Here is a 23,196-nt window from a genome sequence, read left to right on the forward strand (position 1 = left end):
GGTAGAATATCCATGGTTGAGTTTTCGAATATGTGCAGTGAAATGTTGTGTTTGGTTATATTTTCTCATAAGTGTTTTTTCCCCACAAGTTTGTTTGTTTTGGCTATATGCTTATAATGTTTCTATTAGTATCAAATAATTATATGGGACGACTAATTTCAATATTGTATTTAAAAACACTTTCAGTTACCAAGTTTTTTTTTAATATATAATTAATTGAGTTGGTTATTAGAGTTGGTCGTTGAAAATGAAGATGAAGTGAGTGGTTGGAGTTGGTTACCAAAGGTGATGGTTGAAGTTCGTCACCAAAAGTAGTAATGCGAAGTTGGATGTTAGAGGTGGTCGTTGATATGAGTATACATGGGTTGGGTTGACTACCTGAGTAACCTTAATAGAGTTTCCAATCTAACTTTTAAAATTCGAATTGGATTAGGTTGTTGGATCATGTTTTCTTCCATACTATTTTTTGTTTTTGTAGTACTTTTTTTTAGAAGGCAAGATAGAAGAGTATTCAATCTACTTCGGTGAAAGACTACAGAAATAGGGAATCATTTATTAAATCAAATAACAAAAGCCACTAGATGATAATTCATCTCAAGCCAAAAACTTAAAAATATCCGCAAACTCCAAATTTTGAAAACCTCAGTATCAGAAGACAAAAGTACAACACACACAAGTACCGTTCGGAGCCAGAAACCTCCAAAATTGGAAACCACTGTCGAAAATGGAAAACTGGAGCCAGTAGAGGGAGACAAAGGAGATGATGGTAAGTCGGCGACCAAGCAACAAAGAGAGAGGCAATGATGGCGATTGCGTCACTGTGCAATCGCACATGTACATATTTTCCTCGACACCATTGATGGTGATTGTGCAATGATGGTAAACGTCGACTGGGCCTGCAACAAAGGAGACGATGAACTCTGTAACAACGGTGACGGTGACAGAGATTAAGGAAATGACAATCGGGCGGTGAGGAGGAAGAAAGCAGGAAAAGGTTGAGAGAAAATGAGATAAATTGAAAGACTGGGTCAATCACTTCAACCTGGCCCAACTCAACGCAAGAAAAAAAATTCAATCCAACTCAATCCGAATTTTTAAAAATTTGATCCACACTCAATCCAATCCAACCCTTATAGTTTGGATTGGATAGTCGAGATTGCTCGAATTATCAGATCATTCAAACATTTATAGCCGCTGGAGATGGTCGTTGTCAAAATTTAGACGTCGAAGGTGTTCATTGAAGCATATAACAGGAATAAGGGGTAGTAGTTGCATGATGGTGGATTAAACATCGAGTTGATTACTTAACTCAAACTGAACCCAAATCATTAATTGATTATTATCACAAAATCCAATCACAAGAACTAGAGTTAGAACTATAAGAGGATTACAAGAAGTAAATTGAATGTCCATTTCTAAGCTAGAATATCTATCCATGATGAAGAGTTATTGTATCGACTCAAACCTTATAAATTTGAAACCCAATTTTATTTACACTTCTATACATTATGCATCTTTTAAATTCATGATTTTGATATTGGGAAGAGTTCAGTCTTGAAGATAAAATCAAATTATTTCCCTTTTTCTAGATCATTCGTCATCAAATTAAAGTTAAAGATCAACACAACACTAAAAAAGCCAGGATTAAGCTTGAAATTTAGTTGTTGCCCTATATGAAAGATATACAATTTCACTATTTATTAAAAAAAATTCGACCAATGTGAACATAGCTTATATATTTACATATTAACCACCTCATTTAAGTTCGAAGATTCAAATTTTTACATCACACTTGTTATTTTAAAAAAATTAAACTATTTTTTTAAAAAGATTAAATTATATATATATTAAAAAATTAAACTATTTTAAACTATTACAAGGAGAACGGTTAACTAATATTGTTTTATGGCATAAAAGAATTGATTTGATTATAAAAAAACCTTTTTTTAGTAAGATCATAGAAAATCGGATTAAGTTCAAGAATAATGTATTTTTTTTAAACTAATGGCAAAAATAGTGTATGTAGAAAAGAAATTACAAAATTAAGGTGGAAGAGAAAAATATTGACAAAAATAGAGTAACAAAATCGTGTACACGGTACACGATTATTGGTGTACTAGTACACGATTATTGGACCTCCATGTCAACGTATGACTTGGTGAATGAAGACCAGACTCGACGTATGACTTGGTAAATGAAGACCAAACTCGTGAACGAGGTCCATGATTTCCATTTTTTAATTGTTTTCACAATTTTCTATATTAATAAGTTTCTATATAGAAAAATTTGAGACCAAACTCGTGAACGGGGTCCATGATTTCCATATTTTTATTTTTTTAATTGTTTTCACAAATTCCCATATTAATAAGTTATCATATAAAAAAATTCAAGAAAAATTTGAATTAATTACATGTCGTTATTATATTAATTTATGCATTAAATGAAAGATATATAAATATATATATATATATATATATATATTTCTTTTTTGAATGAAAAATCTTGAGGTGAAATTTTGGAATATACAAAAGATTCAATTTTTGTTTAGATCGATAAATTAAAATTTGATTCATCCAACAAATTTGTTAATATAACATTGTATTCAGGTTCTCACTTAAAAGAAAAAAAAATACTCAACTTCATGTCAATAGTAGTAGTTTATTTTTCAAAAAATAAAATGAAAGGATTTGCTTTCAAAATCTATAAATATTAAAACCAACTCTATTTTTATCGATAATTTCAAACAAATTCTATTTTTGTCAATAAATATTAAAATAATATTATTTAAAAAAAATTCTAAAATTAAATTCGATTAAAATGTAATGTTTGTTTTTAATTCATAATTCATGAATTTTCTAACAAAATGCATATGTAGATATTGTAAAAAAAAAAAAAAAACTCATAAATAGATTTTAAATTTAATTAATATATATAATGACATTAGTGATAGAATATGGAAATTAATATTTTCAAATTATATGACAAAAAAATTCCTAATCTTTAATGATCAAACATTTTATTTAAAAAAATAGTCAAACACTAATATCATTTCCATTTATCTTTTTATTCTTTTAAATGGTCAAACATTAATGTCTATTTCAAAATGGTCAAACCTCATTTATGATTGGGTTTTAAATCGTGGATCGGGTACACTATTTATCTGCAGATTTGGCACTTGTGGACCCGATCCACGATTTTACCACCTTATCTTATCTTTGTCAATACTTCCAAACCGATTCTATTTTTATCGATAAATATTAAAATAACATTATTTTAAAAAAAATTCTAGAAAACCATTTATCACATCAAAATCAATTTATTTTTGTCATGAACTTATAATTTATTTGTCCAAAACAAATCAAAATGTTTGTATTCACACCCCACGTTTTAAATTAAAGAAAAATCAAACTAATTTTTCTCAAATTTTTGTATTATATTAAATTCTTTTTATAGATAATAATATGTAGATAGTATAGAAATTAGAAAACTAGACGAGTAAAAATTCAATGCAAATTAACAATAATAATAATAATAATAATAAAAAGAAATAGTAAATTCATATTCCACATTCTGTACTTTGTTTTTTCTCTCTCAAAATTTCTTTGTTTCCTTTCTTCAGAATTTCCCCTCCCTCCTCCACTCGCACTGTCGTAGACGCGAAAAACGGAGATCCCCCACCCCTCGCCGGCCGTCGCCTCCCTCACGGCTCATCTCCGCCGTTTACCGACCACCGTTCCGGCCGTGTCCATTCCGACGCCGCCTATCTATCATTTCGTCTTTGAATTGTTTCTGATCTAGGTAATTCTAATTTCCCGTGGATCCATGTTCAGTTTGATAATTCCTAATTTTTGCTAGATATCTTGTTTACTAGGCATTTTTCGTTTTGATTTGCACCAAAGCCATGGATGGCAGATCGAGTGCACGCTGCCAAAAATGAAGCTCTTTAATCTCTCCGTAGATCTCTGGGTTTGTTCCTGTCTATGTTGACCGGTTTTGCTCCTTTACGCATATCAGGTAATTCGTTGCTTTCTAGATCTTTGGCCACCATTTCTGTGTTTCATTTGTATACACGCATTCCTTGTACATCTACGTGCCTGGAGTGATCGAGTAGGACTCACTTTTTTCTCCTTCATTACCGTTTTTTTTGTTGCTTAGGAAGTTACTATGACGTACTGTATTCTATTAGCAACAATCCCCCCTCTAATCGACACGGATGTAATTTGGCATTTTCTCTCTGACGGGCTTAACTATGATAATTCAGTGCACTTCAGGTTGCATTTATAGGATTTCTCGAAATTGTGAGGAATTTGGATCCATAGGAGGCCGAGTACCCTTTTCCTTGTTGTAGAAACGAGATTCGTATTATAGCTCTCAAAGCTGTTCCCGTTTTGAATTTGAAATATGATATCGGAGAGCAAAAATGAAGGTGGGTGTTTCATCAGATTTGAGATCACGTTTCGAACTTGGGTGCTATTTTTCTGTCTCCTTCATCCATTCTTATGTTGTTGTTCGTGCTTCCAGCCTGAAGACTACAATTACCGTAAACGTCTGTGTGGCAGTTATTGACACCAAAAATTTCTTCATGGATGCACTTTGTCTGGTGTAAATGACAAAAAAATTTCCCGGTGAAGTCTCCGAATAAAATAATTAGGTTTTGTAGCCTATTTCAATAGTTTCTGCGATTTTCTCATCCCCACTCTGGTCTATCCCCTACTGTCCAAACTTTGTTGTTTCTTTTAAGAAAAAAAGATGTGATGGTCCAAACTCTGCATTCCACACTCTCTTAGCTTATTGCTTAAGACGTCAAACAATTCACCCAGTAAGTTGCACTTACATGGACGAGTATGCTCCAAGTTTTTTCACGGTGTTATAGTTGATTTATGTTTCTAGTCACTTGATTTTCTTTTATTTAATCAGAAAGAAATAAGAAATAATGCTGACTGCTGGAACTCAAGGCTAAAGCAAAATCATTACCATTCCTGTGATCCCGTCTCCTACCCTTTTGCTGACTTTTCATCTGGTTTGCACAGAGGATCATTCTGGTGTTTAGAATCATTGGCTACTGATAGTTGTATTTGGTTTTTTTCCATATTATCTCTGGCCGACTATAGTTTTGGGTTTTCCTTTGTTTTCCCAATTCATTAAATGCTCAATTATTCTTATTTATGAGAGGACGTTGGGTATTGTCAATCCTCTTTGTGAGTTATATCACCGTATTTGTATTTTATCTAATAAGAGGTTACATCCGGTCATTGATACCCTCTGTCTTGTCACCCTCTTCGCTATCTTTGGGTTTTCGACATCCTTTTACTAATCATGGTCTTTGGAGGTAGTGGGGGTCTTTCCACCATCTTCAATCATAGGGGTTTTTATTATTGTTTATTTTATTTATTTATTATTATTATTTTTAAAAGAAGGTATGTTAGGATTCAGGTTCCTAATCCATCTAAAGGATTCTCGTGCTGCTTCTTTTCCTCATTCTTTGTTCCCTTCTCCCATTTAGGGGGCCCTAGTTTTTCCTCTATAAGGAAGGTGAAAGCTCTTGAGAAAGTGTAGTTCTTTGCTTCATAAGTTTTACATGGTAGAGTGAAGAACACCCAGGATCGTACCCAATGACATTCATCCTTAGCGATTTGTTTGCAGTGGGGTGTAATTTGTCGTCAATAGGAATGTGGAGCTACCCATTTGCTTATTTCCCGTGGAGTCAGTCTTTTAGGCTGTTTGGGGTTGTTGTGGTGTGTGATGGGGACTGCTCAATGGTGCAGGAGGTTTTGATGAAATCTTTCTTTTGTGATAAAGGAAGAACTTGTGGTTTGTTTGGTTTTTGTTTTTTTTGCTATTTTGTAAGGTGTGCGGCTTGAGAGGAATAGTAAAATGTTTAGAAGTCTGGAGATGTCTTTAGAAGAGGTGTGAGGGGTTGTGAGGTTTAATGTATCTTTATGGGATGTTAATTGGTCTTTTTGTATTTATCTGCTTGGTGTAATTCTTTTGGATTACAATCTGTTATTGTAGCTAGTTTAAGTCTCATTTTTAATTTTTTTCTAATTCCCTTGTAAATTCTCTCATTTTTCTTGCTCGGTTTCTTACTTCAAAAAAAAAAAAAAAAAAAAAGAAAAGTATGAACTTCCTACTATAAACAACAAAAAACAGTTTTTAGATAACTACTTCCTTGGAATGAGCTGTCTTCTAGCATGATTGCTCCCGTCAGTCTTTGTGGGATATGGTTTATGGGATGAAATCTTTACTAATGAACTTATGAAATATAAAGTCAATCTATTATTCATTTGGTTAGTGGAACTTAGAATTTAGCTGTGGAGGGTTTTCTAAGTTTTCATTCGTTTGTTAAATTTGATTAGGTGAATTTTCTATTTGGAACTGTGCTAGTGCATCTTTTCTTTTTGGAAAAATTTTAGCTGGAGTTCTCATGCCAACAGTTAATCATGGAGCTCATTGAATTTACAATTGCTAATAAATATGTTTCTCTTCTCCATGTTAAGCAGTGATTGTGCACGTTAGCAAGGTTTCTGCTCAATCTTCTCACAGTACTTGATAAACTTTAGTACTGTGAAGGGAACATATCAGAAGATGGGGCGCCTGAAGCTGCAAGCTGGAATCAATGCAATCGAGGAAGAACCTGAGGAGTGTGATGTCACATATACGAATAAAACTGCTTTGGCTTGCATGATTAATTCAGAAATTGGTGCTGTATTGGCAGTTATGAGAAGAAATGTAAGATGGGGAGGTCGATATATGTCGGGTGATGATCAATTAGAACACTCTTTAATTCAATCACTGAAGTCATTAAGAAAACAGATATATTCATGGCAGCATCCATGGCATACAATCAACCCTGCTGTGTATTTACAACCATTTTTAGATGTAATTCGATCAGATGAAACTGGGGCACCTATTACTGGGGTTGCTTTATCTTCTGTGTACAAGATTTTAACTCTTGACATGATTGATCAAAATACTGTTAACGCTGGAGATTCTGTTCACTTGATAGTTGATGCTGTTACCTGTTGTAGATTTGAGTTAACAGATCCTGCATCAGAAGAAATGGTCCTGATGAAAATACTTCAGGTTCTTCTTGCTTGTATGAAAAGTAAGGCATCCATTATGTTGAGCAATCAGCATGTCTGCACCATTGTTAATACTTGTTTCCGCATAGTGCATCAGGCGGCCACCAAGGGTGAGCTATTGCAACGGATAGCTCGCCACACAGTTCATGAGCTTGTTCGGTGTATCTTTTCACACCTTTCAGAAATCAATACCACAGAACGTGCACTGGTTAATGGCAACAGTTCCAGCAAACAGGAGGTATTAATTTATTCTCCGCATTTCTCGATAGCCACATTTGAGACTCTAGGATAGTTAGATATGGGTGATGAAGCTAAAATGAAAAGAGCTTTATCATTTTGTGTATGGTAGTTTTACTTTACCTTATGGTAATTATCTTTTTTCAGTTTAGTTCCCCACTATATCTGTCCAGGTGTGAATTATAGGTTCTATCTTTTTCATTTTTAATTTATTCTCCTTTGAAGACTAAATTGATGGGATATTTTTCATCTTTCCCTGATGGTTTTTTTTTTTCTTTTTTATTTTTTATTATGATGCATGAGATACCTGTTGCACCATGGTCATATTTTACAGCATTCTCAGTTTGATTTTTAGTTTTGTTGGGTAATAAACATAGGCTTACATTGTTGGATCTTTAGTGTTAACCGTTAAGTAGTTCATCTTGATTCATTATCCGCTACTGAGGCCATAAGTAAAGAAATTTGGTAAAAAATGTACTTGTGTCCTTTTGATCCTAGCAAAGCTCATTTTCTGTGAACAACTGTGATTAAATGCCATTAGAAGAAGAGTTTTTTTTAGATTGAGAGAGATAACAGCCCATTATTTGAGTTGGATCATGGACTCCACTCATCCTTGCAAAAAAAAGTAAGCATGTCAGCCTCTTTGAAATTTTGGGTCTCGTAAATTATATAAAGTGATAAAGTTCAAATACTGAGGTAATCCAATTAGTCACGTTGATGATGTTGAGAGTGAGCTTTAGAATTTTTGTCTAAGAAAGTGAAAGTTGATGGATACATCTTTTTGTTTTTTTTTTATTTTTATTTTTTTAAAAAATTATATAACAATAATCAATTTTATCCACAATACCTGGTTTTGCATTTTTTATGTTAATGTTTTTTCCATTGAGTGAGTCTTACTCCTCACTCCTTTTAGATAAAGAGCCTGAACAGTGCCTTTAGCCTCTTAAAACATTGGTTTTCATATGTGTCATGTGTGTGTATATATACATATATTGGTTCTCACATTATTTATTTTGTTAAATTGCTCTTTAGCAAAAAATTACACAAAATTGAATTTATTTATGAAACCTGTTCTCTTGTTCAGGCTGGTAGGGGGGCTAATGAGGACTATGTGCTTGGAAGCAGACTTTTGGAGAATGGCAACTTGGGCCATGAATTTGATGGTCAATCGTCATCCAATAATTTTGACCCTAATCCTTCATCAGGTCTGATGACAACTGGAATGGAGGAAAATTTACTTGAGGATGGTAGTGTGAAGGATACAGTTCCATTTGACTTTCATCTTATGAATGAACCTTATGGGGTCCCCTGCATGGTGGAAATTTTTCGATTCCTCTGTTCATTGTTAAATCTAGTTGAGCATATGGAGTTGGGAGCGAGATCAAATACCATGGCTTTTGATGAAGATGTTCCTCTCTTTGCCTTGGGATTGATAAATTCAGCAATAGAGCTGGGTGGCCCTTCCTTCCGCCATCACCCTAGGCTATTGAGTTTAATCCAAGATGAATTATTTCGAAACCTTATGCAATTTGGTTTGTCAACAAGCTCGTTAATCCTTTCAATGGTTTGTAGCATTGTTCTCAATCTATACCACCATCTGCGCACTGAGCTGAAGTTGCAGCTTGAGGCTTTCTTTTCATGTGTGATTTTGAGGCTTGCCCAAAGCAGGTATGGAGCTTCATACCAGCAGCAGGAGGTTGCCATGGAGGCTCTTGTTGATTTCTGTAGGCAGAAAACATTTATGGTGGAGATGTATGCAAACTTAGATTGTGACATAACTTGCAGTAATGTCTTTGAAGATCTCGCTAATCTTCTGTCCAAGAGTGCTTTTCCAGTTAATTGTCCCTTGTCTTCAATGCATATCCTTGCTTTGGATGGTCTTATTGCCGTTATACAGGGAATGGCTGAGAGGATAGGTAATGGAACTGGCCTAGAAAATACTCCTGTGAACCTTGAGGAATATACTCCTTTCTGGATGGTAAAGTGTGAAAATTACAGTGATCCTGTTCAATGGGTTCCATTTGTGAGAAGGAAAAAGTACATCAAGAGACGTTTGATGATTGGAGCTGATCACTTTAACCGTGATCCCAAGAAAGGACTGGAGTTCCTTCAAGGAACCCATCTCTTGCCTGATAAACTTGATCCCAAAAGTGTAGCCTGCTTTTTCAGGTACACTGCTGGTTTGGATAAAAATCTGGTCGGGGACTTCCTTGGAAATCATGATGAGTTTTGTGTCCAGGTTCTTCATGAATTTGCTTGGACTTTTGATTTTCAGGACATGAATTTGGATACTGCTTTGCGGCTGTTCTTGGAAACTTTCCGACTCCCTGGCGAATCACAGAAGATACAAAGGGTGCTTGAGGCATTCTCTGAGAGATATTATGAACAGTCACCCCAAATTCTTGTGAATAAGGATGCTGCTCTTCTACTATCTTATTCACTTATAATGCTAAATACGGATCAACACAATGTTCAAGTGAAAAAAAAGATGACGGAAGAAGATTTCATTCGGAACAGCAGGCACATAAATGGGGGCAATGATCTTCCTAGAGATTTCCTCTCTGAGTTGTATCACTCAATCTGTAAGAATGAGATTCGTACTACACCGGAGCAAGGCAATGGCTTTCCTGAAATGACCCCAAGCAGATGGATAGATCTGATGCATAAATCTAAGAAATCCTCTCCATTCATCGTGTCTGATTCTAAAGCCTACCTTGATCGTGATATGTTTGCTATAATGTCAGGGCCAACGATTGCTGCTATATCTGTGGTATTTGATCATGCCGAACATGAAGAAGTTTACCAAACATGTATTGATGGATTCTTAGCTGTTGCAAAGATCTCTGCATGCCATCACCTTGAAGATGTACTTGACGATCTTGTTGTGTCCCTCTGCAAGTTCACGACCCTCATGAACCCATCATCTGTTGAGGAGCCTGTGCTGGCATTTGGTGACGATACAAAAGCTAGGATGGCTACTATGACAGTTTTCACCATTGCCAACCGATATGGTGACTTCATTCGCACAGGTTGGAGAAACATCCTTGATTGCATCTTACGATTGCACAAGCTTGGTCTGTTACCAGCTCGTGTGGCCAGTGATGCAGCTGATGAATCAGAACTTTCTGCTGACACTGGGCATGGAAAGCCTCTTACAAGTTCTTTATCTGCTGCTCATATACAGGCAATTGGAACTCCCAAGAGATCCTCTGGTTTAATGGGCCGGTTCAGTCAGTTATTATCTCTTGACAGTGAGGAGCCAAGGTCACAGCCTACCGAACAACAACTTGCCGCTCATCAGCGCACCCTTCAGACTATTCAAAAGTGCAATATTGACAGCATTTTTACAGAGAGCAAGTTTCTTCAGGCTGAATCTCTATTACAGCTAGCACAAGCACTCATATGGGCTGCAGGACGGCCCCAGAAAGGAAACAGCTCTCCCGAGGATGAAGACACAGCAGTCTTCTGTCTGGAATTGTTGATTGCCATTACCCTGAATAACCGAGATAGAATTGTGCTTCTTTGGCCTGGTGTGTATGATCATATATCTAACATTGTGCAGTCAACTGTCATGCCCTGTGCCCTGGTGGAGAAGGCTGTTTTTGGACTTCTCCGGATCTGCCAGCGCTTGCTTCCTTATAAAGAGAACCTTGCCGATGAACTTTTGAGATCTCTGCAACTTGTCTTGAAGCTAGATGCTCGGGTAGCTGATGCATACTGTGAGCAAATTACACAGGAAGTCAGTCGTCTAGTAAAAGCAAATGCTTCTCATATTAGATCTCCATCAGGATGGCGAACAATAACATCCCTACTCTCCATTACAGCTCGCCATCCAGAGGCTTCTGAGGCAGGATTTGATGCTTTATTGTTTATTGTGTCTGACGGTGCTCACTTGTTGCCAGCAAATTATACCCTCTGCATTGATGCCTCAAGGCAATTTGCTGAGTCTCGTGTTGGACAGGCTGAACGCTCTTTGCGTGCATTGGATCTTATGGCTGGATCTGTTGATTGTTTAGGACGGTGGGCTAGGGAGGGTAAGGAAGCTGCAAGGGAGGAGGAAGCCATTAAAATGTCGCAAGATATTGGAGACATGTGGCTGAGGCTTGTGCAAGGGTTGAGAAAAGTTTGCTTGGACCAGAGGGAGGAGGTTAGAAACCAGGCTCTGCTGTCACTGCAAAAGTGCTTGACAGGTGTTGATGAAATCCACCTTCCACATGATTTGTGGTTACAGTGTTTCGATCTTGTGATCTTCACAATGCTTGACGATTTATTGGAAATTGCACAAGGACACTCTCAGAAAGATTACAGAAACATGGAAGGGACGCTGATCCTTGCCATGAAACTCTTGTCCAAAGTGTTTTTACTGTTGCTCCAGGATCTTTCTCAATTAACAACCTTCTGCAAGCTATGGCTTGGTGTTCTTAGCAGAATGGAAAAGTATGCAAAAGCTAAAGTTAGAGGAAAAAGAAGCGAGAAGCTTCAGGAGCTGGTGCCTGAACTCCTCAAGAATAACTTGCTTGTTATGAAAACTAAGGGGGTGCTTGTTCAGAGGAGTGCACTAGGTGGAGATAGCCTGTGGGAACTCACATGGTTGCATGTAAATAACATTTCTCCCTCGTTGCAATCGGAAGTTTTCCCCGATCAAGACTCCAACCGCGTGCTTGGTCAGGGTGAAAAAGGTGGCGTAACTTCCAGTGAAGCAAACTCTGTTTCAACTGAAAAGGTAGCATCCGACAATGCCGGAACTGGAGGGTAGAGCTAATTCAATTGGAAATCTCAGCTTCTTTCTGCAAGTGATGTTGCTATGCATATACTCGACCATCAGGATTAAAATTTTTTGTCTAGAATTAGTCTGTATCCATCAAGATAATCTTAAATTTACAGAACGGAGATAGGGCACTTCATATCTATATACTTGGAGCTTGCTTTGTTACAATTAGAGGGAGGTTATGAAGTTAATGCGTGTTCCAGAATCCCCCCCAGGTATGCTTTATGAACTTCCAGGCTTTCATCTCTTTTCAAAAGGCGTTTATTCTTCTATCTTCTACAATTCCTGATCAGAGTTTCCAGAGTTAAATGTGGCTCATTCTAAACCATGCTTGTTTGTTAGTGTTGTTATACGTATTCTACGATTAGGCATAGATTTCAATCTTCTGTCTTTTCTTTTGTTGACCGAATTCTGGAGGCGTATTATCAATCATCCTTGAATGGAGCATGTACTTACTATTATTTTGTATTACCCTTGCTGAGTAATGTACAGAATCAAAAAAGTTTGCTAGTAACTACTTGGTATGTTATATGTAGTATGCTACTTTAGGTAATTTAAATGCTAGGAGTTGAATTGAAGAGGAAATATGATGGATGAGGCAGAACCATCATTGTTCATTATTGACATTCTGTATCAGATCATTGTGTTTTATTTCTGGTTTGGCATTATGGAACTTGCAGCATTGGTGGACAAAGATTAATTTAGCTAAAACGAAAAGTTGCGGATCTTTTTTCTAGCGACTTTTCTCTTTTGAATTAGGTAGGAAATTGAACTTTCAACTTTAAAAGTATAATAAGTGGTTGGTCTCAAGGAAGGCCTCCTTTTGACAGATTCGCGTGTCATATTAGCTTTTAGAGGTCTCAACCTTGAATCTTTCATATGAGCATAAAAACTAAAATTTTTTGTCTTTTAGATTCGAGCATTCAGGATACTTTAGTTTGGTTAGTGTGTACGTGTCTAATTATGTCAGACACTTCGACACTTGTTAGACACGTACCAGACACTTATCAATATAACAAATGTGTTAGACATGCATAGAACACTTGTTGAGGAGACTAAAAAGACATGACAATAATAATAACTTTTGAGTGTGAAATTCATCAAGCTAACTTTTTTAAGCATATAAATGCATCCATTCATTTACATTTTTTTTTTTTTTAATAAAATGATATAGATTTTAAATAAGCGTTTCTTTGTTGTGTCGTATTCTAGATTTTAAAAATATTTCGTCTCTGTGTTCATGTCGCATTGTATTTGTGTCTCGTATCCATAAATGTGCTTCTTAACCTCTAGATATAGGAGAGCTAAACTCGAACTAATTAAAAAAAATTGTATTAGATAAGAAGTGAGACAACTCTTGGTTAAAAAGTGTATTAGATTGAAAAAAAAAAGAAGTGTTTTTATTCATTGAGCTAGCCACTTGAAGTCGTGTTGGAACAAATTGGGGTGGTTTATTTTACAATTTTAATTTTGTTGGGCTTTCACATTCCTAATGCAGCGAGAATGCATCAGCATCCTAATTTGCTGAATTATTTTGCAAATCAATTGAATTGCTTCAACGATAAAAAAAATAATAATAAAAAAAAAAAGAAAAACTTTTTTATCCATGATTTTGTGTTTAGTTAATATTACACTTCTATACTCACTTTAGTTTTTCTTTAATTTTTTCTTTTGAGGTTTGAGTTTATTTTTCATTTGGTTTTTAGATTTCTATATTTTACATTTTTATTCTCAAGTTTTTATTAATACTCGTTTTAGTTTTTGGCGTTAACTAATTGAAAATGATTATCGTGTGAAAATTTTAAATTAAGATTAATAGTGATAAAAATGAGTAAAAACTAGATTAATTATAAGTAATTTAAGTCTTTGAAATTAAATAATAGGCATTAGCACCGATATGTGAGTATATTAAGTTAGTAAAGAATCAAGCTTAAAAATGTAAATTTCGAAATAAAAATAAAAAACTCATGGAAAGGGGATAAATATTAACTAACCTCAAGATTCAGGGACTAGCATGATATATTTCAAAAGAAAAAAAAATGTAAATTATTTGATCAAGATCTTGTTTGGAGTTTTGAATTTTGTGTTCTTGGTTAATTAAACAATAAGTAGGAATTCGAATTTCTAACTTTATGGTTTGAAAATATATAACTTAACGAGTTGAGTTATGTCCAGATATCAATACATATGACACAAATCATCAAAGCAAGGGTTTACTAGCATTGAACATTATCAAATTGTAAAGTTATTCTAGAGAAAGATAATGGTTATCAACCTAAGGTTAAGAGTATAGTTTCAAATTTCCATCGAAATCTTGAAAGGCCTCGGAATTTTGATCATGAGAAAATTTCGATTTTTTAAAATTTATTATGTTAGTTCAGTTCAAATTTTTTAATCTTTTTTATTATGATTATACAATTCTATAGTTTCACGCGTCAATGCCATTTTTGACCAAGGATTAAGTCTTTTTATGTGTTATTTTTTCTAATTTCTAACTTTTCTCAATTTTTAACTTTATTTTCGACCTAAAACTTTTATTTGTAAAGAAATTGTATTTTTAACCTTATTCAAACTTTTTTCATTAAACTTTCACATCATTTCATCTCAAAATTGAATTGATGTGAGTTTTATCTTTAACCGTTCAAAACTTTAATAATTTTCACATCATTCCACCTCAAAATATTATTAAATTTTATATTATTTTGTAATTATTTTCCATTATTTTTTTAAATTTATGCTCTTACATCAACATTTACACAAACATTTACTATAGACATCTAAATAGACATCTAAATGTTATCTTATTTTATAAAACTTGTAATTAAAAATAGTCAATTATAGTTCAATTAAGTCATAATCAAAGTTTCATTAACGAATTATAACAGTTTTCATTAATATCTATAGTTTTTTTTTTCAAAATTTTCATCAATATAGATATTCCTATAAAATTGGATCTCGATATTTCCAACGACATTGATATTCGAACCTTGATTAAGAGTATTTTTTTGGAAACCTTTTTTCCTGAAAGTTAAAAGGATATTATTGAAAACTTTTGGGACTTCCAGAGTATTTTTCAAGTATTTTCTCTAATTTACCCTATATTTTACTTATTGGACACAACACAATGTACAATGCCACTATCCTTAAAGATTACCCCACATTTATTTAATTACAAAAAAACGCTTTTTTTTTTAATGCATCATTTTCGTATATTTAGACAAATACAATAATGCAAAAAATCACTCTCCCCTAGAAATCATACAACAAATTACTAAAATTATCACAATATCATTCTAAAATATGGTCAATTACAAACATAACAATTATATTCAAACTAATATATTAGTAGATGTAGCACAATGTAAAAGAATTTATAGATATAGAAAAATTTAAATCCAACACTCAAAGTCTATTATAGCAAGTAAGAATTCAAATGATAGAATATTAGTGACAAAAGTTTATCGACAATAGAGTCTATCACTAATAGATTTCGTTATATTTGCAATTCTTTAAAAATGCTGCTATATAATTAATTATTGATCCTAAAAATGTTACTCATTGTAATTACTCCTTAAAATATAGCTTCACAAAAATACGTTATCAACCTTAAAGTTAAAGGTTTAAATCCCTCAACCTACCTTTTCATAGTTTTTTTTTAATATAGAGTTCCATTTTTTTTAATATTTAATATTTAATTTTAATATTTTATTTAAGTTGGCTATTGTCATTTTTTTAGTTTAACAACCGGTGAGAACGAGAAATTCAAACTCTTCTCTAGATCAAATTGAGGACAACATAATTAAGTCAATTCAATTATGTTCAAATCAGAGATAATAACCAAATTAAACTTTACTCGGTTATTTTTTCTTATAGAAAAACTTCACTCAAGTTATAAAAATATTCAAACTTTTTTTTCTTTCAAATTTATTGAATTGAAATAAAAATGAAGAACCTTATCGCCTGAAATCAAGACATAATCAAAATAAATGAAAAAGAGGACAACAAAAACAACAACCACAAAAGAAAACTCACAAAGTCAACAAAATAGCTTCAAGCCATTTGAAATGACTAGAGTTGGCAACAAGGCGTGGGAAGGCCGAGGATACATTCTCCATCCCCTTTCTCGTGGGAATTTGTAATTCTCATTCTTGCTTCATTGCCTGTTTTGAAGAGTTAGGGCTAGAGTCAGGGAATCTTCGTTTGGAAAACGGGTCATTGTGGGGAAAAATTTCCCATCTTTTATTTTTTATTTTTAATTATTTTTTATTTAAAATCATTTAATATTTTATATTTATATTGAAATGGTATAATTTTTTTAACAAGTTAATATCATTATTGTTTTATTTATTTAAATTAATAATAAAAAAATATTTTTATTTTAAAATAAATTTAAAGTTAATTAAACTTAAAAAAAAAACAGTACAACTACTATTTTATATATATATATAAATATATATATTGAAAAATATTCGAACGAGATTGGGGTGGAGGATACCGTCTCGTCTCCAATTCGAAAATCTATTTTATGTCCTTGATTTATCCCATTCTTGATCAAATCGAAGATTTCCTACCTCAATCATCTACGAAAAAGCACAAAAACTTTTACCAACCTTAAAAACCATATAAAAAAATATACTATCGAAGTAACTAATGGATAGTATCTATGAACATAAAGAATACTATAAGATTACAACAGCTACCCTCCACAACCGAAATACAGTGAAACTCCATTATAACATTTTCCAATGGTTGAAGTTGAACTTTACAAAATTGATCATCTTTGTCTTTTTTTTTTCTTTCCAATTTTCCCTTTAGAATATATATATATATATATATATATATGTGTGTGTATATGTATATGTATAAATGAGGAACTAAGCAAGGCATATTATCGTTGTCGGCAATTACTTCTCAGCCACCACGGAGAGAATTTGAGTGGCTTCACTTCACGAACTAATTTCTCATCCGTTTTCACTTTCCTCAGCCTCTGCAACCTCCGATTTCCGATCTCCCAATTTTCGCCGCAAAATTTTCAGCGGAGGGGTCGCCGGAAAGTCAAACTAAGCTTTTCTCAGACTTTCACCAGAATTCAGTCAAGATGAGTGAGGTTTTCGAGGGTTACGAGCGTCAATATTGTGAACTCTCCGCCAATGTTTCTCGGAAATCCAACTCTTTCTCCGCCTCGGATTCAGGTACTTTCCTAACCTTTTCCTGCTCCGATTTTCAATATTTCGCGTTTGATTTTCAAGAAAGATAGATGTAGGATTTGGAACTTGCGGCCTTTTCTTTCTGTTGTTAGTATTTGGAAGAGAATTCTTGGAATTGTGGTTAGAGATCTTGAGTTAACATGAGTAGATGCTGAGGTTTCTAAACCGTAGGAGAAGGATGTGAATATGAGGCTGGGATGGTAATTCTATTTGATAGCCGGATCGAAATCTTAGTGTTTCTTACTAGTTCTTTAGAGTTAGATTGCAAAATGACTTGCATGTCCAGAATTGGATTCTACTCTGGAAATGAACTGGAAAAGGAAGTTGATTAGTTAAGAGACTCTTCTTTTGATTGTTCACAATTGGAGCTTTATGTGGATTGCAGAACAGAAACAGCAATGGCTTTCGGAAATCAAAGTTAGTTTGGATGAGGCTGATGTTTTGGTATGTTTAAAGAGCCTTCTATTGGTTTTCTTTCTTTTTCATTTTAGGTTGGTTAGATTCATACTGATATGCATAGAATGTTTTATCTTTATTGATTATCTAGATCCGGAAAATGGACCTTGAGGCTAGAAGTTTGCAGCCAGGGGTAAAGGCTATGCTACTTGCTAAGTTACGGGAGTACAAAGCTGACCTTGGGAAACTGAAAAAGGAATTTAAAAGATTGACATCACCAAATGCTGATCAGGCTGCCCGTGAAGAACTATTGGAGTCTGGAATGGCAGATGCTCATTTGGTAGATTTTTCATCATTCAAATTTTACAGTTGCCTTCGAATTTTAAGTACTACATATACTCTCATCTCCTTGCTAATGCTTCCCAATCGAGAGTTGGGTTCTAGGTCTGGAAACAAATTGATGGAGCATATAAGGATTTGAAATGGTTTGTCTTAATGTATTTGTATGAAATGGGCCAAAGTTTTAGGCTGTTTTAGGGCATGTTTGGATTGACTAGACAAAAAATGTTTTTTTGCGGAGGGGTTCAGTATCCATCTCCGCAGATATTTCCAGATCGCGAGACATAATGTTCTCTGCGACACTGGAATCGATTTCTGCCATTTCCGGAAAGTGAACGCCGCCCTTCCCAAAAAGTCATCTTTATTTAAACTATTTTGATAAAAACGGTTTAAAACTTTCAAAAGCTAATTTGGATAGTTGTCAAACACTTCAATTTTTTTTTTTCAAAATTAAACACATGAAAAGTTAAACCAAACACACCATTAGTGGCCAATGTTTTAGGCTAAGCTTATGGGTTAAAATTAAAACACTAATAGCTTCCCTTGTTGAGGTTTGAATCTTCGCTCTTATGTTCAGACGGTAATATTTTCTTAAAGGTATTGCATATCTTAAGTTCTCGGGATGGTTGTAGTCATAAAAAGTAATGCTACATTGTCAATATGGTTGTAGCTAGGTGTAAATGCTCCCCTCTCTTCCACCATGACATCTTTTTTTCCTTCCTTTTCCATTAGAAGCTTTTTGATAGATCCCCTTTCATGGGTTCTCCTCTTTTGTTATTTCATACCATCAATGAAATTATTTCTTATAAAAAAAAGCTCCGGATGCATGACAGTTACTATAAAACGTCCTATTTACTAAACCTTCACGATATGAACATCTTATCCAGTCTTTGTTTTTGCTCAATCACTCTTTTGAGTGAAGTGATGGTTTTTAAGCTTTGTAGATAGACAGCAGGCGTATCTTTCCCCTCTTGTTTTAAACAGAATATGTTTCTTGAGTTATTGTCAATTTGAGTGGAGTTTCTGGATGCTTTCTATTATATAATATCATGTTGAATTCCCATCATGGATTAAGATAACTCTTCATTTGACATGGAAGATAATTGCCTCGCATAGGTTTAATTTACCATTTTTATTATTTTTACCGACCCTCTTACAGGCTTCCGCTGATCAAAGAGAGAGGATGACAATGTCCATAGAGAGAATAAATCAGTCAGGTGAAAGAATCACAGAGAGTAGAAGAACCATGCTGGAGACCGAGGAGCTCGGTGTCTCAATCCTCCAGGACTTGCATCAACAGCGTGAAACTCTCCTCCAGTCCCATAAGAGAGTAAGTTTTTAATAGAAGCTGAATATATTGTAATACAAAAAGTAACCAAAATACAAGATGAACTAAGTAATTTGAGGTGCTTGGGCCCCTTCCCCTCTTGAGATCACACTCAAGTCCTAAATCACTCACTAAAATATTGCCTGTCTTCTCCATTCCCTTCCCCCTCTATTTATAATAAGTATAACAAACACCCTATCTAATTTACTAATATATCCTTAATACTCTAATAACACTCTAATAACACCCTAATACAGTTCCCATCAGTTTTGTCTTGATATTATGTTCTAGCTGAGTAAGTCCTATCTTTGATGCCATTAACATCCCTAAAACTTCAACTCACTCATTTTAATTTTCTAGCCCTTTTTCTATCCTTGGGATAATTCAACTGTTAACACAACATGCTTCATGTTGCAGCTTCATGGGGTAGATGACGCCATTGATAAGAGTAAAAAGGTTCTGGCCACGATGTCTCGAAGAATCAGTCGAAATAAATGGATCGTCGGGTCAGTAATTGGAGTTCTGGTACTTGTAATTATCCTTATACTGTATCTTAAGCTCTAACATCATTGAGATATTTCCTTGATCACAAAATGAATTCTACTCCTTATCATCTGACTTTCCAATCTTACGATTGGTCGTCAGTCTTGTGTTTGATGTATTTCATTGCCGGTGTATGGTATTCGTGTCTGTAATCGAATCAATTCTTGTAACTCGATAGTGTTTCGATTAATCAATACCCAGCCAGATGGTAGGCATTTCTTGATTGCTTATTAAGATGTTAGTTACCTTCCCAACATGCACTTAGGGAAGTATAGTAATTGTTCAATTGATTTTCTTTCCTAATGGTTCCATTGATGGTTTTCCTTTTTTGGCTGTGGAACTAACTATTTTTGGAGTGGTGTTTCTCTTCATTCTAGTTAACAAACAAACATATCATATCAGGGGTTGATTGATTTTATGTTCTATGAAAAGTAAGTTGTTTTAATATTTGTAGAAGTATTAGGCCCTTTTGTGATTGCTTTTGCAGTCCTAAAAAGAGAATCTTAACCACTAAATTTCTTTATATAATCACTTCTAAATTTCTTTTAACACGTTAAACTATTCTACAGAGCTTTTAGATTTCACCTTTTTTTAAAAAAATTGGTATCTTCTCTTGTCCATCTCAAATTTTCATTCTATTAATTTTTTTATTTACATTTATTCTAAATTTTAATTCGTTCAATTTTTTATAACAATAATTTTTAGAAAAATCTTTGATAAAAAATATAAATTAAACCAAATTAATTGTTATTCAAATCATATATATTTTTAAATAATTATATTATAATAAATTATAAATTAAATATGAATATAAAAAATAATTGAAATGATAATCTATTTTTATTTCGACTAAATGTCGTAACAAATCATTTTCTAATTGTAAGTAATTTATCAAATATTATTTTTCTTTTTTTCACATTTGATTTTTTTTAAAAGCACAACCACTAAGGATTTTAAAAGCTATTGCAATCTCAAATTAAGCTTGGATTTTTATTAGGGACGTGGTTGTTTACTATGATAGAGTTGGACGTGGTTATTTACTATGACAGAGTATTATTAGGACACATTAATTATTGAAGAGAAATTGTTCTTAAAAGCATATGTTAATAACTATAAAATGTCGAAATCTCAATTTTATGAAAATATCGATTGAAATATTGATAGAATGTCGATCTCATGAATAATTTTGGAAAATTTATAAAAAAGAACGAGAAAAATTTAAAAATATTTAATTTGGTAAATTCATCTTTTATGTTTCTTAAATCAAATAAAATGTTTATTATTTATATTATAGTCAAATTAGTGATATTTTATTGTTTATGTTTTATGATCTATGGATTTTTTTACGACATAATGAAAATATCGATTCATTTCTCATATTGATCTAATGAAAATGTGAAAATATAGATAGAATGTCAACATGTCGATAGAAAAAGCTCATGAATTTGATTTTTGACTCAGATGGTGTTATTCTGGTAAGATTTCAAATTTTATGTCAGATTTTTTTTAAACAAAATTTTGTGTTCTATTTGAAGATACATATTTAGTTAGTTATAAAAATGTTTCAGTTACAATATAATAACGAATGATGTAATAAAATATTTATGAGGTTATTTTTAATCTAGGAGATCAAATAAGGAGAATGAATGTATATCAATTACGACTAAACTAAGTTTATTTAACATTTGTGAGGCTAAATTACAAGACCATTCCTCATGATCAAGCACTGATTTGTACCGATGACCCCTATTTAGGGTCCATACAAAATTTAGCCTCACTTTTACAAACAAATGGAATTTGGTCTTTTATTGATGTCATCATATTGTTAATTTACTACTTTAACCCTTCTTTCTTCTTCTTCCTTCTTCTTCCTTCCTCCTCTCTTTGCAACATTTTTTCTTCTTCTTTTTTTTTCCCCCTTTTCTTGTATCTTGTTCTTGTTCTTTTTTCTCTCTCCTTTTTTTTTTCCTGGCGATTTCTTTCATTTACGCCACCCTCTGAGCAATTTTCCTTTTTCTTCTTCGGCAATTTCTGTTTATGTCACTCTCTTTTTTTCGTTTTTCTCTCTTTATTCTTCGTTTTATAGTTTTTTCCTGAAGAAAAAAGTTGCAAGTATGTCGGATGAAGAACAAGATAAAGGAGAGAAGAGTGGGAGTAGGGAGTGGGAGTGCAAAATGAGGAGCGAAGAGCGGGAACAAAAAAATGAGAAGAAGAATCTGAACAAATGAGAAGAAAATTGAAGAAAAAACTGTAGCTGTGTCTTATGAGGATCAAGACGAACGAGCAAGAAACGGGAGCAGAAGTGGGAGTCCTGCCGGCTAGCAAGACTGAAAAATAGGTATAAGCTTCTTTTTGGCATCTTGTTTAGAGCCTGGTACAAGCCAAGCCCCTTCGATTCGGCAACAAGAGTCGGAAGGTTGGCAGTGAAGGCTATTCTTGTTCGAAGTTTGCGGGGAGCGGGAGTGGAGAGCTAAAAATAGGTCATCGCGCGCGTTTTAAGGTCAAATAGGTACTTTCACATGTGGATGACATCAACAAAAGGCCAAATTTCGGTGTTTTTTAAAGTCATGCCAAATTTCAAGTTTTGACCCATAAATAGGGGTCATCCGTATAAATCCCCCCACGCGAGAGTCTGTTTCTAGCTCCTCACTCCTGTTCCCGTTCCCCGCTCCCACTCCCGCTCTCGCTCCCCACTCCTACTCCTCGCTCCCGCTCCCACTCCCGCTTCTCGCTCATTCGTCTTGATCCTCATAAGACATAACTGAAATTTTTTTCTTCAATTTTTTTCTCATTTGTTCATATTCTTCCTCTTATTTTCTCATTCCCGCTCCTACTTCCACTCCTATCTCTAATAAGAATCAAGGTATTCCGCACGTTCCGGTTGGACCAATTACAAGATCCAAGGCAGTAAAGATTCCACAATCATTTATTCTTCATGTACAAAATTAGTTAGAGTTGATTCATCATCTATTTCATGGGGAAAATGTTAATCTAATAAACGAAGGACCATTTGGAGTATTGAAGGTCAATGTTTGCTCGTTTGAAGTGGAACATGGAGCAGACATTAAGTCTCCATGAGTTCAAGTACTTTGAAGAATTTTTATATTACACAAATACTTTATTGTAATTTCCGCTTTAATTTTATTTTTATGACTAATCAAAGATTGAGGCTGTCATTAATGATGTTACACTAAAGGTGTTTGGAAGATAGTCGATGGAAGATAGTGGTTGGAAGATGGAGAACTCTTTTAATATTTTATTTTGACTTTTTCTACTTTACATTAAATAGGTTTAGAA

The 23,196-nt window shown here is 33.9% G+C and overlaps 2 protein-coding genes across 3 annotated transcripts; both read left to right on the plus strand.

The window, feature by feature from the left end:
* The first annotated feature begins 3,556 nt into the window (after positions 1–3,556).
* Positions 3,557–12,752, plus strand: LOC120080467 (ARF guanine-nucleotide exchange factor GNOM-like). 2 transcript variants are annotated; one of them, XM_039035128.2, is made up of 4 exons: positions 3,557–3,798; positions 3,900–4,014; positions 6,501–7,320; positions 8,404–12,752. In XM_039035128.2, the coding sequence occupies exons 3-4, from the start codon at positions 6,586–6,588 to the stop codon at positions 12,073–12,075; spliced, it is 4,407 nt and encodes a 1,468-aa protein (XP_038891056.1). In that variant the 5' UTR covers positions 3,557–3,798; positions 3,900–4,014; positions 6,501–6,585; the 3' UTR covers positions 12,076–12,752. The 2 variants fall into 2 exon arrangements, with proteins under 2 accessions (XP_038891056.1, XP_038891053.1); XM_039035125.2 differs by having other exon boundaries at positions 3,559–3,798; positions 3,872–4,014.
* A 4,046-nt stretch (positions 12,753–16,798) lies between these two features.
* Positions 16,799–20,129, plus strand: LOC120079404 (vesicle transport v-SNARE 12-like). The gene is made up of 5 exons (XM_039033568.2): positions 16,799–17,279; positions 17,680–17,738; positions 17,842–18,030; positions 19,189–19,359; positions 19,774–20,129. Exons 1-5 carry the CDS (start codon positions 17,186–17,188, stop codon positions 19,918–19,920), a joined length of 660 nt encoding a protein of 219 aa, XP_038889496.1. The 5' UTR covers positions 16,799–17,185; the 3' UTR covers positions 19,921–20,129.
* Positions 20,130–23,196: the final 3,067 nt, after the last annotated feature.

The sequence above is a fragment of the Benincasa hispida genome, chromosome 7 (genome assembly GCF_027475165.1).
Source record: "Benincasa hispida cultivar pf3 chromosome 7, pf3_genome.v1.1, whole genome shotgun sequence".
Lineage (NCBI taxonomy): Eukaryota > Viridiplantae > Streptophyta > Magnoliopsida > Cucurbitales > Cucurbitaceae > Benincasa > Benincasa hispida.

What these genes read in the sequence shown, in the direction of transcription:
- LOC120080467 (XM_039035128.2), top strand. Translation starts at nt 6,586, where the DNA reads ATGGGGCGCCTGAAGCTGCAAGCTGGAATCAATGCAATCGAGGAAGAA. An exon ending in ACAGTTCCAGCAAACAGGAG is followed by an intron (nt 7,321 to 8,403) that starts GTATTAATTTAT and finishes TCTCTTGTTCAG; the next exon opens with GCTGGTAGGGGGGCTAATGA.
- LOC120079404 (XM_039033568.2), top strand. Translation starts at nt 17,186, where the DNA reads ATGAGTGAGGTTTTCGAGGGTTACGAGCGTCAATATTGTGAACTCTCC. An exon ending in TGGATGAGGCTGATGTTTTG is followed by an intron (nt 17,739 to 17,841) that starts GTATGTTTAAAG and finishes TTGATTATCTAG; the next exon opens with ATCCGGAAAATGGACCTTGA. An exon ending in GAATGGCAGATGCTCATTTG is followed by an intron (nt 18,031 to 19,188) that starts GTAGATTTTTCA and finishes ACCCTCTTACAG; the next exon opens with GCTTCCGCTGATCAAAGAGA.